This window comes from Esox lucius, chromosome 6 (genome assembly GCF_011004845.1).
Source record: "Esox lucius isolate fEsoLuc1 chromosome 6, fEsoLuc1.pri, whole genome shotgun sequence".
Lineage (NCBI taxonomy): Eukaryota > Metazoa > Chordata > Actinopteri > Esociformes > Esocidae > Esox > Esox lucius.
In genome coordinates, this window is record NC_047574.1 from 1,773,372 (window position 1) to 1,787,705 (window position 14,334).

The window sequence follows — 14,334 nt, forward strand, 5'->3', positions numbered from 1 at the left end:
AGCATGTAGAGCCCTCAAATTTACAGAGGGAACAGAGCAGCATGTAGAGCCCTCAAATTTACAGAGGGAACAGAGCAGAACGTAGAGCCCTCAAAGACTATTTTGTTGTGTAAACTTGCATATATTGATCTTGAGACACCACCTTCTGAGATGCCACAGAAGCGCTCCTCCAGAAGTTTGCAAATGTGAAGAAAATTGTGTCTGAACTGTATCAAGTTTCGGTGCAGTGCGCACCTATATTGCTTGATTTTCCCCTCAATGAACACCCTCAATCCTGCATAGTACATCTCAAACATGTCGGTGAAAATTCAAATGCTATGGAAACTATTGTGCAAACTAAGATAAGTCTATTTAGCATTTTATTCTCTCTCTCATACATAAGTAAGCCCAAAGATGAGGGATTGTCTAGATAACAATTCTGTGCAAGAGGTTTTACTGTGGGGAAGGTCTGTTCAAACAGTTCGCACACAGCATGGACACTCATCAATATCACACACGTAGCATCACCAAAGGTCTCTTCGAAGTCCACAATTTCAGGATGTTAACACATTTGCGCCCAGAATGCACTTCCACACTCAGCAGAGTTATATGTCTAAATGCATTCACTGCTGGCTATACACGATTATATTTATATATAGCTATACACTATTATATTTATATATAGCTATACACAATTATAGTAATATATAGCTATAAACTATTATATTTATTTATAGCTATACACTAATATATTTATATAAAGCTATACGCTATTATATTTAGATGAAGAAGCAGAGTTCCAATAAAATACTACATACTCAAATATTCCTCCAAATAATAATATCCTTTTCAAAACATCTGTCAGCTGAAAGAGCGAACTGAAAGAGTGAACTGAAAGAGCAAACTGAGAGCTAACATCATTCAGTGTCCAACACATTACTGTACAGACCGATTAAGGAGGAAATCAATAACCAAATACAACAGTTTATCTGGTATATAGAGGATGACAGAGGAGTGAAAAGGTTTAAAGAACATTCCAATGTGGTTACCCAACAAAATCTCAGCTAGTTCACACAGTGTTCATCTAGGGTGCTGTGAAGCCTTAACAATAGAATTTACAATAAAAGTAAGATTGTTTCCTGGTTGGCAGAGGGAATTTTTGAATGAATTCTCTTTGTGCTAAAAAGAATAGGCGTGGGAAGAATGTCACCGTTCAGGTTCACAGACAGGAGCCATGTTTCAACCCAAAAAATTTTAGATTTAACCTGAGGCCTGACGTACACACAAAACACATTCAGGACACGTGGGGACGTAAACACAAAATACATTCAGGACACATGGAGACGTTCACACAAAATACATTCAGGACACATGGAGACGTTCACACAAAATACATTCAGGACACATGGAGACGTTCACACAAAATACATTCAGGACACATGGAGACGTTCACACAAAATACATTCAGGACATATGGAGACGTTCACACAAAATACATTCAGGACACATGGAGACGTTCACACAAAATACATTCAGGACACATGGAGACGTTCACACAAAATACATTCAGGACACATGGAGACGTTCACACAAAATACATTCAGGACACATGGAGACGTTCACACAAAATACATTCAGGACACATGGATTACTATTGTGCCTCTCACAGAACAAACAACATTTTCAACACAAGCGGAATGGTCCACCTAAACCTCGACATGGTGATGTACCAGCCCACTTGGTCAGCTTGTTTCTCATGAACTATGCAAGGCACTGTGGGAGTATTACACTCAGGGAGTAAATACAAACACCTTTAGGGAGCAGGTAACGCATCAACTGGAGTTTGGTGACCATATTTAAACAGATTACACAATCGGGTAAAGCAATTAAACCTAATGGCTCTTTTAAATCACTCTCAATGTTAATTGTTTAACTGGTGTAGCAATTTCAAAGTTTTAGTTTGACTGTCTTTAGCTGAGGACTTGGTATTACATAAACTGCCTGTACCTGTATTGTAGAAGGAGTTTTGGAAGCACAGAGCGGACAACAGGACTGTTGTCTACGCACTCCAGGAAGGGAGTTAGCTCTCGAGTCCGGTACACATTTCCTGCAACGACACACATAAATGAGAGCTCTAAGTTAATGCTCAACATGCATGACAGACATATAAATGAGAGCTCTAAGTTAATGCTCAATATGCATGACAGACACATAAATGAGAGCTCTAAGTTAATGCTCAACATGCATGACAGACACATAAACGTGAGCTCTAAGTTAATGCTCAACATGCATGACAGACACATAAATGAGAGCTCTAAGTTAATGCTCAACATGCATGACAGACACATAAACGTGAGCTTTGAGTTAATGCTCAACATCTATGTAGTCAACAGCTGATTTGTCTCAAGCTGCAGAAGCATTAAAATGTCTCTCTCCATCAGGCCACCCACCCTGGGACGAGATGAGCAGGGAAAAGAGCAGTTCCACAACCCCTTCTCTGGGGCTCTCCCCCTCAGACAGGCAGAAACGAGACACCACCTCCAGGAAGAAGGAGTTGCAGTAGCCCCGTATCTCTGCATGCTGTTGAAGGTCTGACCTGAGGGAGGGGAGGACATATGGGTGTGTGTGAGATCAATCTAGCAACCTTTCGAAAACTCGTCAGATGCTCTAACTGCTAAGGTATCAGAGTCTTTTCACCAGCATGAACCCAAAACAGGAAGTGAAAACAAAAATAAAACTATAGACCTGGTTTCAAAGAATACAGTTAGTGAATGTTCCAGATATAAAGAAAATGCACAAATAGTTATATAAAATGTAAATATGATATTATACCCAGATTTACAGTTGATGTACACATTTACATAATCAGAACAGAGCCACCAGGAGGCAGTTTGGAGTGGCGATCATGGTTTTGTTAGTCTCCTGGGTCCACAGCACCGTGCAGGAAGCCGTTTAGCTGTCCTGGTCATCATTTTTGGTTATTATGTAGTGTTATAAGGGGTTATAAACCATTTCTGGACTCACCTAATGGTCTGCGACACAGTGGGCTGGAAGTCTGGCGGCAGGTCTTGCCGACACTCAGGACAGAAGTGTCTGTCAGCCTGAAGGCTACACTGGAGGCATGTCACACAGAAGACGTGGCTACATGGAAGGATGGAGGGCTCTTTGAGCTCCGACAGGCACACAGGGCAACGGATGCCTGACCTAGGGTGCAGGGCGTGCCAATGGGAACAGGTTAAAAACCACGTAAGATGTGTTCTCAGTAAATAAACCTGTGAAGTCAGTTGAATGTGAGTGTTACCGCAGGTCTGTGCTGATACCCTGCTGATCATACGAGTTGAGGATGCGGATCAGCTGCTGCAGTGTGTCCATGTGTCGGAGATTCGGACCGTCCTGCACCAGCTACCACACACAAACACAACAAAACAGATCTGTTACTGGGGCGTTTTCAATCAAAACTAATATGACATTAAAACAGATCCTGACCTTTGCTAAATATTTAAAATAAAACTTCTACCAACCATAACCAATGTTTCACCCTAGAAAGTGGCAACAGTAACATAAAGTAATGAAAACACATAGTGTTATTTAATATCCAAGACCTTCGTAAACACAACCCAATTATAATGTTTCCAAAAGTATACAAACGACACCAAAAAAAAATTGGGGAACACGTAATCATCACAGTATAACGCCAATTCAGTTAAACTCCAGGCATATCAATCTGTCCAGTTAAGGAGAATAAGTGATTGTGAATCAATGTCACATGTTTTGGCGCAAATGAAATTGACAACAGGTGCACTGGAGAAACAACAGCAAGACAACCCCCAAAGGGAATGGTTTTGCAGGTGGTGGCCACAGACAATTGCTCTCTCCTTATCCTTCCTGACTGATTCTTCTCTAGTTTTGCATTTTGCTAGTGTCCTTGTCACTACTGGTAGCATGAGGCGGTACCTGCAGCCCATTCAGGTTGCACAGGTAGTCCAGCTCCCCCAGGATGGCACATCCATACGTGCCATCGCAAGAAGGTTTGCTGTGTCTCCCTGTACAGCCTCAAGGGCATGGCGGAGATACCAGGAGATGAGGGGCATCAACCCAGCAACAGGACCGATATCTGCTTCTTTGTGTGAGGAGGAACAAGAGCATTGCCAGAGCCCTACAAAATAGCCCCCAGTGGGGTACTGGTGTGCATGTTTTTGACCAAACTGTCAGAAACAGACTCCATGAGGGTGGTATGAGGGACCGACATCCTCTAGTGGGACCTGTCACAGACCAGCACCGTGCAGCTCCATTGGCATTCGCCAGAGAACACCAGAATTGGCAGGTCCGCCATTGGTGCCCCGTTCTCTTCACAGATGAAAGCAGGTTCACACTGAGCATGTGACAGACTTGAAAGAGTCTGGAGACGCCACAGTGAATGTTATGCTGCTAGGTAAAGGGATGAAATCCTCAGACCCATCATCAGACTTGCACTACACTGGTGCAGTGGGCCCTGGGTTCCTCCTGGTGCAGGACTTTCGGTGTGAGTTTGAATCCAGCCCTCAATCGGTTGGTGATTTTGGTTTCCATTAACCATTGTTACATCATTTTGTTCTCAACGAATTACACAATGTACAGTAAAGATTTTGATCTTTAATATATCATATCTACTATGAATGCAATGCCACAAACTGTTTGCCCTCCTCCCATCAGGCAGGTGGTACAGGTCTCTCCGTTCTCACACCAGCAGGCTCAGGAACAGTTTCTTTCAATCTGCTGTAACCCTGCTGAACTCTGTGACTTCCCATCACTTACTATAGCCACTCTCAGCACCACTGGACTAGTCTGATAAGATTTTTCAGTTCACGTGTCATTGCTGCTATTCCTGTATTTCATTTGCTCATTCCAACTTGCACCTTAATCCTGCCCTCACTGCACATTTAGAACTGACACTTTACTTGCATTTTCAACTGTTACAAACGACAATTGTCTACCTCAGGAACCTCATTGCTGATATCCCTGCATTTCAGTTGCACATGCTACCCTACTCCTTCAATTTGCTAATTCAAAATGCCACTGAAAATTGCCACATCTACATATTCCACTTGTACGTACATATATTTAATACTTGTTTCAGCACTTCTGGTTGGATGCTAACTGCATTTCGTTGTCCTGTACTTGTACTGTTAAATGACAATAATGTTGAATCTAATCTAATCATCGAGACCCGATGTGTGATTTAAATGTTGCCTTCATTTTTTTGAGCAGTGTATATTCTTAAGACAGATTTTGTGTGAAAATCATCAATTGCAGGAAGGGGCCACCAAAAAAACTCAGTCTTTCTACTGTTAATTGACCTTGCAGAGTTATCTTTAAACATAACAACATACTGTTTGTTTCAATCAAGAGTGGAAGAGTCATTGCTCATACTGTCTTCCTCTCAGCCCAACCTCTCACATACATTTTGGAGAAGGTTGCAGTGTTTCAGAGCTCCATCCACCAGCCTGGGGACTCCATGTTTCATCTTAAACACCACCTTCTGGACGAATGCTGCTACTACAAGCATCCCACACCAAATGTTCCTGGGAAGGTCAGAAGATAATTGACAAGGTGCCTAATGTTTCCTTTATAAGTGTTTTAACTTTATTTAAAATGTGCCATGAATCAATCTACATATCAACCAGATCAAACAGCCAGCTGGTCGATCATTCACTCATTAAATAATTCGCCAACTTAATAATGAACTCAGTAAATGAATCAATGAACCTGATGGTGTCCAGGCGCTGAAGACAGCCTGGGCTGCAGAGGTTGCTGTACTTCTGACTGAACGCTCTGTCCAGGCAAGGCTGTAGGAGCTCCACTCTGCCCAGATACAACTCGCACTCAGTCAGTGAGGTCACAGTCGGCAGCCTGGACTTCTCCACACAGATTCCAAGAGCCAAGATGTCCTCAGTCTGTAAACAGCAAAATTAAATGCCGAAAGGTGTAGTACATTTTTTTATTTATACTCGTTTCACAGAAATCTCTATGAACAATCAAATATCCACCCCCCAGAAATATTCAAATGTTTTTTTCATGGAACCTTTAAAAAGGGCTCCTTTGAAGAATTGACTTTGAGTTCTCCCACCGTTTCAATGTGAAGAATGTCTAAAACCAGCTACGTTTGGAGTGCAGTCAACTTGAGTCATGGGGTCACCGAGTACCCCAAGGAGCTCACCATCTCCTTGGGCTCCATGTGTTTGGCCTGCAGCAGGACCTCCGGAGCCAGCTGGGCCTGCAACAGGAGGGTGTGGGCCAGAGTCTCCAGTCTGGGAGCATAGTGTCTGGCTGCAGCCATGACCCAGGCAGGGGACAGGACCGGGGCGGTAGTCATGGAAACCTGGAGCTCTGACACGCAGCCCAAAATCGCTCTGGTGAACACCTGTGTACAAGGAGTGAGTGCAACAATGTTTCCTTTCCTTAGCAACGCCTTAATCCTTATTAACAAGCCAGTAGAAACGGCAATGAAAGGTTGGTGTTGTTGTTACAATGTGTACAGAACATTATTCTACTGGATTAAATTGTGATGTTGTCTCACCCTCAGCTCATGCTCAGACTTGATCCTGAAGGAAAGCAGTAGGATGTCATGCAGGTACCGGTGACCCAAATCCAGACGCTCCTGCTCTGGCAGTTTCTCCATGAGGCTGCCCAGCTTGCTGTTGGTGGCTATGCTTACAAACTGTACAACACGCTGAGTGCTTTCATGTGTTGCGACTGAGAAGAATGACAGTAAGAGACTCGTCAGAGACTCGGTCAGACATTCGGTCAGAGACTCGGTCAGACATTCGGTCAGAGACTCGGTCAGAGACTCGGTCAGACATTCGGTCAGACATTCGGTCAGAGACTCAGTCAGAGAGTCATAACACATCCCTATCATCACTCTACGGACACTGGACTGGGGACATACAGTAACGGTCAAAAATGTCACAAGTGGTTATGAATAAGAGAGCATAGCAGAGGACTGAGGAGCAGGTAGTAAAGGGAGTAAAGCCAAGGGCTAAGGAGCAGGTAGTAAAGGGAGTAAAGCCGAGGGCTGAGGAGTCAATGAAGAGGAGGTGTCATAGACAGCCTGAGGTCTGTCTGTCACAAAGTCCAGTATCCAGTTGCACAGTGTGGGTCCAGACCCAGGGCTCTGAGCTTGTTGATGGGATAGTGCGAACAATACTGCTGAATGCTGAACTACAGGGAATGAACAGCGTTCTTAGGTGTTACCATTACTCAGGTATAAATAAACAAGTTTAGTTTGCTTGAACACGGTATTAAAGTTTCCCCAAACTGAATATACTGTGAACAGATTCTGAGGTACATTTACTCTCATTTAGGGGTATGGTGAGGTGTGGCTTGAAGCAGTGAGTGGTGTAAGTAAAGGACAGTGGCTGTACTGACAGACCCTCCCTGTATTTTAACTGGCCATTCAGTACAGCACTGATTCATTCAGATCCAAAACATAATAGCAAACTGAACACTGTTTGTCACATACCTGGGATGAATTCTGATTCTTCCCAGAGGCTTTGGAAGTGTTTTCGGATAAGCCAACTGAAGGGAACAGCACAATGACGTTCCTTCTCGCCTAACAGCAGGTTATGTTCCAGCAACACCTCCTGGTCTGACCCGCTACAGAACAGAAAACACTCAAATCAGGACACTACTTACTTTATCACTGGATGAACTTATACAAACACATCTCACAGTTGCTTTTCAAGGGACCATAACAATTTGCTGAGCTTGATACCTGGAGTTGTGAGGTGGTGTCAGGTCCAGAATCTGTCTGTCTCCCAGAATGTCCAACCACAGACGTTTGAGAGCCTGGCTGAGCCCAGGGGAGGACAATAGGTCCAGGTTGGCATACCGGTCCAGAACCTCCACCATATGGGCCAGGACAGGAATCAGGGTGGACTGCAGACAGCGCCACAGGGTGTGCCTAACAGTGAAAGAATTCAGAGACAGCATTAACAAGACTCAGCTTGAAATACCAACCAAGTATTCTTACACAAAATAAGACCAAGACTGAAATACCAACCAGGTATTCTTACACAAAATAAGACCAAGACTGAAATACCAACCAGGTATTCTTACACAAAATAAGACCCAGCCTGAAATACCAACCAGGTATTCTTACACAAAATAAGACCAAGACTGAAATACCAACCAGGTATTCTTACACAAAATAAGACCCAGCCTGAAATACCAACCAGGTATTCTTACACAAAATAAGACCCAGCCTGAAATACCAACCAGGTATTCTTACACAAAATAAGACCCAGCCTGAAATACCAACCAGGTATTCTTACACTAAATAATTGTCTTCCAACATGGGTTGCACAATTCCAGTAACTTCCATGAAATGCTCTGGCTTTCCAGAGACCCTGCTTGGAGTATTCTGTGTTTCCTGGTATCCCTCCAGATTCTGGAAATCCTCCAAGCCAGTCAGAAAAACCAGGGAATTTGTGTTAAAAGGTCAATGCTTTGACCGGGAGTTTTGGAAACCCAGGATGTTTTCAAACTTTTCCAACCCTGGATGGTTTTGGTGCGCTACCTTAAAGTTCCCCCCTCCTGTAGAGCCTGGCGTTTTTTGGCCTCCCTGTTCAACCAATCCCCAGGTCTGTGGACCAGCTCCTCCCGCACTGCCAGGGCACCAGCCAGCCTGCCCAGCAACACCTCCTGGAAAACAGCTGTCACACATGCATTCACTTTACTAAGGTGTACACAGGAAGTGAGACTGAGGGCCTAGGTAAAGCTACAGCGATGTGACAGAGGTGAGTAAACAGTTTTCCCTTCTGTTTACTGACAGCAATGTTGGGAAAGGGCTTTATTTAACCAATATCACCGAAACATTACAGACTGTGGGATAGATCATTCCCGACTGCGGACATTGATGGACATTCAGTGTTTACCATGACCGATTCTCCAGGTGCGTTGTCCTAAAGGCCAATCAAAATGTGACGTTGATCGTCCGAGATATGGATTAAAGAGAGCCATAAATTCAGCAAGAGTCCGTCAAATGTACATATTCACAAGCACCATCTGTTTATTTACCTCCTGTCTCTCCAGGGCTGTCATCCAGAAGCTCCAGTAGTGTGTGCACACGCTGCATGCTCCTGGAGGCCACGTGGCGTGGGTCTCTCAGCAAGCCGACTGCTCTCTGGACACAGGACCGTACCAGAGACAGACTGTGCAAGTGTGCGGTCTCTGTCTCTGCCTGTTCATCGATAGACACCCGGGGTTCCATGCCCGACTTTGCCGTGGCGAGAAGCTTGCTTATGGGCATTCCACAGAAAACAGACAGGTTCAAACTCATGTCTTCCGTGTCCCTGAGGTCATCGATATGGACTGACAGCCAGACACCTGAGGACAACAGACCATAAATACAGAAATATTAATGAGGATTACCCATTGTAAGTAGCACTAACTGTCACTCTACATTAACCTTGGCAGAGTGGAATCTGTGACATACCTCCTTGGAAGCCAATGTAGTGAGATCCTCCGCTCTGTATACGGGACAGCTTAGTGATGAAGACCACATAGAAACGGGACTGATATGAATTTTGTGTCATCAGGTTGTTCATGGTGCAGTACCTGGAAACACACGGAGCTATGGTTTAACAGACGGGTGGAATTTTTTTCCAGCAATATATATCAACATCAACATTAGCAAAGAAATAATTTATAGCTTTTTTCGCACGATATAAATACTCCAATATAGCAATCCCCAGGGCTCCAATACATGACTGGGGACAAAAATGCGTACTTTGCAGATGCAATGAGCTCGTCGCTACAGTGAGATTCCTCAATGTCCACCTGAACAACCAAGATATGGAGAGACTGACTATCATCTTGTAGGAAGCCACTGAAAGAGACATGGAGATAAAGGGATTGATGGATAAAATAAAACGTTTTGGTGATGAACTGGTTATTATTTTGGGTGTTAGGATTGAATTGTATTTTACCGTATCTTGTTGCAAAAGGAGACTTCTGTGTCAAACTGGTGAAGGGACAGCAGGAGGACAGTTTTGGCTTGTACACCCAGAGCCTGAGCCAACCCTCGCACATCAAATTTGGTAAGCAAACTGGAAAATGTTGTGACCTTACAAATTGAAAGAATAAACTGTGATGTAGACATAAGCTGGTACAATAAACTGCACAGATATTGATTGGGTTTAGAAGTTCGCAACAAGTTAGTTACTAAACTTACTTCAATAAACCTCACAGGGTTTTCTGACTTGTTCAAGTGGCTCTCCATGAAGTCTCTGAGAGAGCAATTATGCTGTTTACAAAAGAACACATTCTGAAGTCTGTCTTTCTCTCGATTGTCAAGGTCTGTGTACTTTAGTCTAAGCACTGAGTCAGGTGTTGCACAGTTTAACAGGAAACTCTTAGCTGATTCAAAAACCTCCTCCTCTTCATCTTTCACATATGATGACTCAACATCATCTTGGTCTGCATCTATTTCCATGTCACCCTCTTCTCTGTTGGCAGGTGTCCATCCCTGTTCTCCATCTTCATCATCTACAATCTCCATGGGAACATCATTCTCAGTCTTCTCCATTAAAATGATCTTCACTTTGACATCATCGTCATCATTATCTACGTCCATACCCAATGCATCAGCGCTTTCTACTTGACTGTGCTCACCAGCCTCACCTTCTCCACTTTTGCCATGTTGCTGATCAAATTCCTGATCCCTCTGTTGCTCCATTTTCTCTAAGGCCTGCAAAAGAGCACTGGCACAGGCATCCCCATGGAAACCAACAAAGACATCAGACAGCTGGAAGTCTTCCAATGTAGGACTGCCAGTGAACTCCTGCACCCACAGCTTTAGTTTGGCCAGGACCCTGTTCTGCCAGGGTGTAAGGTCTGTGCTTCTGTCCACCTTGTGCTTCTCCAGCCTGTTGATGAGTGGCACTGGGAACTGAGTGTAGACTTTTGTTTGGTCCTCTATTACCACCAACCTGAAGTCCCTGTGGACACGACACTTCACTCTGTGGGATCCCAGCCCCAGATCCACATACTGCTGCCCACTTAGATAAACATAGTATTGGTTCAAGGCATCATACAAGCTCTCATAGAGATTCTGCAGGTTCAAGAGGATCACAGTATGACCTGTCTCCATGCAGGTCTTTACCCGGTTCACATTGCGGCAGATTTGAGCATACTCTTGGTCCTTTGGAAATCCTGAGCCAAAAACAATCTCAGGGGATGCATTATTTACTTTGGCAAATACTCCTTTTTGAAGAATATGGAGAGCTGCATTGTTGGTGGTGAGGAGGAGGAGATACCGGCTTTCCTGTTGGTTGCCTTTGTCAAGATTTCGTTCAACCATCTGCAAAGTGCTTGGTCTGGGAACTTCTTTAAGATTTTGGAAGACATCTCGGAAGAAAATGACAGGGTCAAAACCTTCAGGTTGTCCACTGAAGTTCCGCAAGATGGCCTCTGCCAGCTGGCTGTCATTTGGCTCTTGTTCGAACTGCCTGACTGTGGCAAAAAGCATTTTCACCAGACTGTAATAGTCTCTGAGACCGAAGAACTGGTTCTTTGCTGTCTCTTTACAAATCCTCAAAAAGGCCTTTGCTAAAGGCGGGAAGAGGTGTTTGATTTTCAGGAGAATAGGTAAGGAGGATGAGCAGATTCCGATGGCTGTTTCCACCAGCTCACTTTCAGTCGGATCCCACCGAGACACAAAGATCCCCCTGTTCATTTTTGCCGGGTCCAGAGCCCAGTTAGAGATCCCAACAAACCCAACCTTCATGTGTGGGTCTGGCCTTTCATTGTCAATGCAGCCATCTTCCAAGAGGGGGTGAAGGGTCTTCAAGGGCATCTGTGGGGAGTCTTCTGCTAGCCCGATCTCATCCAGCACCACAACTGACACATACTCATCCATGTTTTTGTCTTTCTGAAATCGAGCACAATTTCTGAATGTTCCGATGATGCCCTCAGGACTGGAGTGGGGACTGCACTGGAAGGACACCATGTGCACCTGCTTGAGCTTTTTGAAGAGTGGACAGTGGGATGCTTGACCCTGCATAGCATCGGCAACCACAGTCTTGGCTAGGGACTTCGAGCTCCCAGGCTTTCCAACCAGAAAGAGTGGGATCCTGAGCTCAATGCAGACAACCATGAGGAACACATTCTCTTTAAGTGCTATGTTCTTGGCCACAGTCTCTCTCGTCTTTATGTTTTGAAGAAAGAAGTCTTGGCATGCTGAAATCTCCTGCATCAGAGATTCTGGGTTGTTCAACGGCTCTGGAAAGTGTTGACTGATAGCTGACAGGTACTGCTTCTTTGAAACTAGAGATGGGTAGTAACACACGCCCGCTGCAAGAGCCAAGCACTTCAAAGTCATCTGAATGCAGGTAAGTTCAGGAGAAGCTGGGAACAGGTCATCACTGTGTTGGTAAAACCACACCAGCACCTTCATGGACCTCTCCACATCTCTCAGACTCACAAAACTGCACTCGTTCTTTCGACTACGCATGTAACTTTGAGAGGCTGCCAGCACACCTGATATGACATGAACACACTCCATAGGCAAATTGTGATCCTTGGATTTCTTCCAGACTATCTGTCTGATGTAAGAAAGTTCAGTGGAATTGCTCAACTGCCCAAAGTCCCAGACCAACGGTGCCATGCTAGGAGGCAGTGGATGGACTCGGTACACCAGCTGCCTCAAAGGGACTTTTCCAAGTCGGTCCTCGGTTTCCCCGGCCTTCACTCTGTATCCCAACCCGGCACGTTCCAAGCGTTTCACCATTTCACAAGAGTGTCTCCGATATGGGTTGCAGGCAGCAATTATCTTCAGGCCAGTGTTTGCCTTCAAGGGACATCCCTGCACAGTCCTGTCACATAGAATTTCTTTAACAGCAAAAATGCTTTCTGTGGTATTGGCTTCATCAAAAAATAAAACGGTGTCCAGTTTGTGTGCTGCCAGGTTAATCTCTGCCTGTCTCTCTGCCTCCTTCACCTTCCTGTAAATCATCTCAGCTGTGGTTCCTCCATGCACTTTTACCAGCTTCATATTTTCCACATTACGACCTTCCCTTTGGAGATCACAGAGAAAACGGACCAATCGGGTCTTCCCACATCCGGTCTCTCCCATGATGATGACGGGGATTCCACAACGGAACCTCATGTGAATTGCTAGCATCTTTGTTACATTATCAGCTGTGAGCTCGTAGGTTGGGTCTGGATCAAATGCCCCTCTCATCATTCCCTTCCTGGCACCAACAACACATGAAATTCTCTTGATCTTGTCTTCTCTTGGCAAACCGTCAAAGTCTTCAGTGAGTGAGATCCCTTGCCGCTCAAGACCCTGTTGAAGTTCATGAGTCATCACGTCTTCCATCAGCACCTTGTGGCTCTGAGGATCAACTGCATTGAGAGTTTTACCACGAGGGCTTTGCATCACATGAAATCCCAGGAATGACATAGAGAAGCGATCTGCATTGAAGAAAATATATGGATGAGACTCGCTTTCCCAACGCTTGCGAATGGTCAAACGGGCCAGAAGGTCATCCTCTTGATCATCCTGATGGAGAAGTGAGAGACTCTGGTCAGAAGAGTCAATAGATGGTGATGCGAAATCTTGTGCCATCCTTATCATGAACTTTACAATGAAGCCTTTGAAGCCACGTAGGTGATCAGCAAGGAAGTCTGGGTCACAGAAAACCGACTTCTCACAGTCTTTCAATTGCAGATTAAGGAACCAGGTAAAGTTCTTGAGTTCAGCCCATGATGGATCTTTTAATCCACAGTTTTCCAGAAGGTGGTGGAGACAGTCAATAGGATCTCCCTCTGTGGATCCTTCCCGGTAATAAAATGGATCCAGGTTCTCATTTCTGTTGAAACGTCTCAGGAACTGATAGGGTCTCTGAATCCCTTCACTGGCAAACTCCTTTTGGTCCATCAGTGGGTCCAAGGATGTCCTGGTCTGAGTATGGCGACTATTTAACAACAACTGCTTCACCTCCTTCGGTGGTCTGCATTGGATGGTAGGCAGGATATCAAGAAGCCCAACTCTTATCTTTGGAACAGATAAGATCACAGATTTATCAGGATAGAAAGAAACATATAAGACTAAAGATGAGCATATTCCAAATAAGATCACAAAACAATGAATAACATCAGCATGACTCCTACCTCCTTAGTGTGTGTTTGGTTCTGAAAGGTTAGGCGAGGACTCAGAACCTCAATCACCATCAGATGGGCTAAACTTCTCCTCCACAACATTCCCTTGTTGTCACTTAAACATCCTAGAACCAGGAAATGGAACAGGAACTCTTCCAGACCAGCATTAACCTGGAAATCAAGAGTCTCTATGTGAAATCAACTTGTTTTATTCTC

General features: G+C 44.5%; 1 protein-coding gene across 5 annotated transcripts in view; it reads right to left on the minus strand.

Moving 5' to 3' along the window:
- Window positions 1-14,334, minus strand: part of rnf213b (ring finger protein 213b) — an 88,605-nt gene that overhangs the window by 58,836 nt on the left and 15,435 nt on the right. For 4 of the 5 annotated variants that reach the window (XM_034292812.1, XM_029120446.2, XM_029120445.2 and 1 more), the window contains 17 exons: window positions 14,131-14,289; window positions 10,190-14,014; window positions 9,945-10,081; window positions 9,746-9,844; window positions 9,452-9,573; window positions 9,034-9,342; window positions 8,534-8,669; window positions 7,730-7,918; window positions 7,478-7,611; window positions 6,536-6,711; window positions 6,176-6,379; window positions 5,725-5,912; window positions 5,420-5,540; window positions 3,281-3,381; window positions 3,004-3,183; window positions 2,430-2,575; window positions 1,987-2,086 (listed from right to left, as the gene is read on the minus strand). In XM_034292812.1, coding sequence (XP_034148703.1) covers window positions 1,987-2,086; window positions 2,430-2,575; window positions 3,004-3,183; window positions 3,281-3,381; window positions 5,420-5,540; window positions 5,725-5,912; window positions 6,176-6,379; window positions 6,536-6,711; window positions 7,478-7,611; window positions 7,730-7,918; window positions 8,534-8,669; window positions 9,034-9,342; window positions 9,452-9,573; window positions 9,746-9,844; window positions 9,945-10,081; window positions 10,190-14,014; window positions 14,131-14,289 — 6,326 coding nt within the window. The remainder of the gene's footprint in view (window positions 1-1,986; window positions 2,087-2,429; window positions 2,576-3,003; window positions 3,184-3,280; window positions 3,382-5,419; window positions 5,541-5,724; window positions 5,913-6,175; window positions 6,380-6,535; window positions 6,712-7,477; window positions 7,612-7,729; window positions 7,919-8,533; window positions 8,670-9,033; window positions 9,343-9,451; window positions 9,574-9,745; window positions 9,845-9,944; window positions 10,082-10,189; window positions 14,015-14,130; window positions 14,290-14,334) is intronic. The other variant, XM_029120449.2, reaches the window with a different exon arrangement.